The 3,825-nt window shown below is 35.1% G+C and overlaps 1 protein-coding gene across 1 annotated transcript; it reads right to left on the bottom strand.

The window, feature by feature from the left end:
• Positions 1-446: 446 nt before the first annotated feature.
• Positions 447-2,737, bottom strand: LOC111084284 (synapsin-like; the record flags this gene model as incomplete). The annotated part of the gene is made up of 3 exons (XM_022381039.1): positions 2,552-2,737; positions 1,008-1,117; positions 447-596 (listed from the first exon to the last, which is right to left on the bottom strand). Coding segments are annotated over exons 1-3 (392 nt in total), but the record flags the coding sequence as incomplete, so codon positions are not given.
• Positions 2,738-3,825: the final 1,088 nt, after the last annotated feature.

Below are 3,825 nucleotides of genomic sequence, written 5' to 3'. Positions count from 1 at the left end.
ATAGATCACTACAACCTGCAGGTTGGAAGGTGGTTACTACTCATCTTAGGATTCTTATATGAATGTCTAGATCACTACAATTTGTAGGTTGTAAGGTAATTACTATTCATCTTGGTAGTATTCTATATGAATGTCTAGATCACTACAACCAGTAGGTTGGAAGGTAGTTACTACTCATGTTTGGATTCTATATGAATGTTTAGATCACTACAACCTGTAGATTGGAAGGTAGTTAGTACTCATCTTAGGATTCTATATGAATGTCTAGATTACAACAACCTGAAGGTTGGAAGGTAGTTACTACTCATGTTTGGATTCTATATGAATGTCTAGATCACTACAACCTGCAGGTTGGAACGTGGTTACTACTCATCTTAGGATTCTATATGAATGTCCAGTACAAAATGTGCATCTCCTCTCTTTTCACAAAGTGCAACGTGACATACTCTAGTCCCAGGAATCCAACCAATGAGGAAGAGATAGAATCTTGACGAGTGTGTGATTCGCGACGTTGAACCGAGTGGCTCCCTCTTGTGTTTCTGTTCAACTGGCCGACTTCTGGTTGATTGTCTGCTCGCTCTTGGAGTCTTCCAGAGCTGATTGGATTGATATTTTAGGGTTACCATCTACGTCAATATCTTACGAGAAAGAACTGGTATGATATTAGTTACTCAAGCTTCCTAAGATAAAAACTTCTCCACACCAATCTCCTTAACGTGTTACTTATAAAGCTAGAAGTTACTTATAAAAACTGCAGCTTAAACCGCACTCTCGTGGCCAATGTTCTGATGAAAAGGAACTTCTAACAAATACCTATAGTGACATCTATAAGAACACTTAAAGTTTTCTGATGGTGGACAAATAACACTTCTTCCATGTAACTTAGCAACAGTTAGTCAATAAATTTATAGACCAGAAACTATCAATATAAATCACCTCTTTGAATATTAAATATCTGCTAATAAACTTTTCACGGATCATTCCAGGAGTTCATGTTTTTAACCTACCTCATGGGGGGTTTACAGTGAGCCTGCATTCTGTGAACTACCAGGTCGGCTATTAACCGACGGTCTTCTTCGTGACTGTCACCTAGCAACGTCATAGACGAGTCGTTCACCTGAAAGTGGAGAGAGCTTATGATATTGCTTTTACCTTGCAACGTCAAAGACGATTCCTAACCTAAAAAATGGAAAGAACTTATGAAATGGCTTTTATCTAGTAACGTCATAGACGAGTCCTAACCTGGATGATTCCAGATGTATTGTTTGTGAACGAGTAAGGAATTAGTAAAAAAATTATTAATCTATTACTGTGGAATTCCTGAAAGAGGTTATTGTATTTCTCGAACATAGGGGTGATGGGATGTGGAGGGATTATTGGATATTGTTTGGCTTGTTTTGAATTTCACCAAAATATACTCGAGGGCTATCTCAGAAATGTACTCTCTTAGAAAGATACCTTACTTCAGAAATGTACTCTCTAAGAAAGATACCTTACTTCAGAAATGTACTCTGTTAGAAAAATACCTTACTTCAGAAATGTACTCTCTTAGAAAGATATATCACTTCTAAAATGTACGCTCTAGGAAAGATACCTTACTTCAGAAATGTACTCTCTAAGAAAGATACCTTACTTCAGAAATGTACTCTCTTAGAAAGATACCTTACTTCAGAAATGTACACTCTTAGAAAGATACCTTACTTCAAAAATGTACTCTCTCAGAAAAATACCTTACTTCAGAAATGTACTGTCTTAGAAAGATACCTTACTTCAGAAATGTACTCTCTTAGAAAGATATCTTACTTCAGAAATGTACTCTCTTAGAAAGATACCTTACTTCAAAAATGTACTCTCTCAGAAAAATACCTTACTTCAGAAATGTACTGTCTCAGAAAGATATCTTACTTCAGAAATGTACTCTCTTAGAAAAATACCTAACTTCAGAAATGTACTCTTTCAGAAAAATACCTTACTTCAGAAATGTACTGTCTCAGAAAGATATATTACTTCAGAAATGTACTCTCTAAGAAAGATACCTTACTTCAGAAATGTACTCTCTTAGAAAGATACCTTACTTTCAAAACGTACTCTCTTAGAAAGATATCTTACTTCAGAAATGTACTCTCTTAGAAAGATACCTTACTTCAGAAATGTACTCTCTAAGAAAGATACCTTACTTCAGAAATGCACTCTCTTAGAAAGATACCTTACTTCAAAAATGTACTCTCTTAGAAAGATATCTTACTTCAGAAATGTACTCTTTAAGAAAGATACCTTACTTCCAAAATGTACTCTCTAAGAAAGATACCTTACTTCAGAAATGACTACTCTTAGAAAGATACCTTACTTCAGAAATGCACTCTCTTAGAAAGCTACTATACCTCAGAAATGTACTCTCTAAGAAAGATATTATACCTCAGAAATGTACTCTCTGATAAAGATACTGTACCTCAGAAATGTACTCTCTAAGAAAGATACTATACCTCAGAAACGTACTCTCTAAGAAAGATACTATACCTCAGAAATGTACTCTCTAAGAAAGATACTGTACCTCAGAAATGTACTCTCTTCCGTCTCTTCCCTGTAGAGCTTCGATGGCACACACATCCAGACCTCCGAACATTTCGGACACTTCGTCTATCCACTGCTTGTAACGGTCAGTCATCTGAATTTGTTCCAACATGGCGGAACCTATGTTGGCCTTCCAGCTTCCAGAAATAGACTTTCGCCTGAAATATAGTGTCCATCATGAAGTCACACAAATTATATCTCTTGCAAAGGACGATAATAATAAAAAAAATGTATTTCTAGATATTTCTCTGTTGTTGCATGACAGTGTTACCTTAATTGTGGTAAAATTAAATTAATAGAATACATCTAATTATTAGCCACAGCATAGTGGCTCATAGAATGGCTCTGAGTTTTATTCAAGTACAATCTTTTAGCTCATAGCTGCATCCCTTGACTGATTTGAGATCTAATTACAGCCGTGGCTATTAAGGATTCCCTCTTGTTTTATACTATGGAGCTAGCCTTTCATAATCTGTATTACCATGTAAAAACCTGAGAAGGTAGCCTTTCATAATCTGTATTACCATGTAAAAACCTGAGAGGCTAGTCTTTCATAATCTGTATTACCATATAAAAACCTGAGAGGCTAGCCTTTCATAATCTGTATTACCATATAAAAACCTGAGAGGCTAGCCTTTCATAATCTGTATTACCATATAAAAACATGAGAGGCTAGCCTTTCCCAATCTTTATTACCATATAAAAACCTGAGAGGCTAGCCTTTCATAATCTGTATTACCATATAAAAACCTGAGAGGCTAGCCTTTCATAATCTGTATTACCATGTAAAAACCTGAGAGGTTAGCTTTTCATAATCTGTATTACCATATAAAAACCTGAGAGGTTAGCCTTTCATAATCTTTATTACAATGTAAAAACCTGAAAGGTTATTATTTCATCATCTTTATTACCATGTAAAAACCTGAGAGGCTATTCTTCTACACATTTAATATTGCACAAAAATTGAATATCTCAAATAAATGATGATTTTCATCAACATCTCCATGATAGAATGAGTCCACAACTCAAAGTAACGGTTGTGGCTAGAAGAACTAACAAGTTATCTAAGAAGCTCAGTGATTCAGTTAACAGCTTCGTTACCTTGGTTATTTCTAGTTATCAAAATACTGTGGTTCTCGGTGTTTCGGTTGACAGATTTGTTTCATTGGTTATTTTATATTTATTAACAATCTGGGGTTCTCAGCACTCCGGTTTACAGATTTGTTTCATTGGTTATTTTGTATTTATTAACAA

This window comes from Limulus polyphemus, unplaced genomic scaffold, assembly GCF_000517525.1.
Source record: "Limulus polyphemus unplaced genomic scaffold, Limulus_polyphemus-2.1.2 Scaffold15728, whole genome shotgun sequence".
Classification (NCBI taxonomy): domain Eukaryota; kingdom Metazoa; phylum Arthropoda; class Merostomata; order Xiphosura; family Limulidae; genus Limulus; species Limulus polyphemus.
This window is presented reverse-complemented; position numbering and strand designations above follow the sequence as displayed.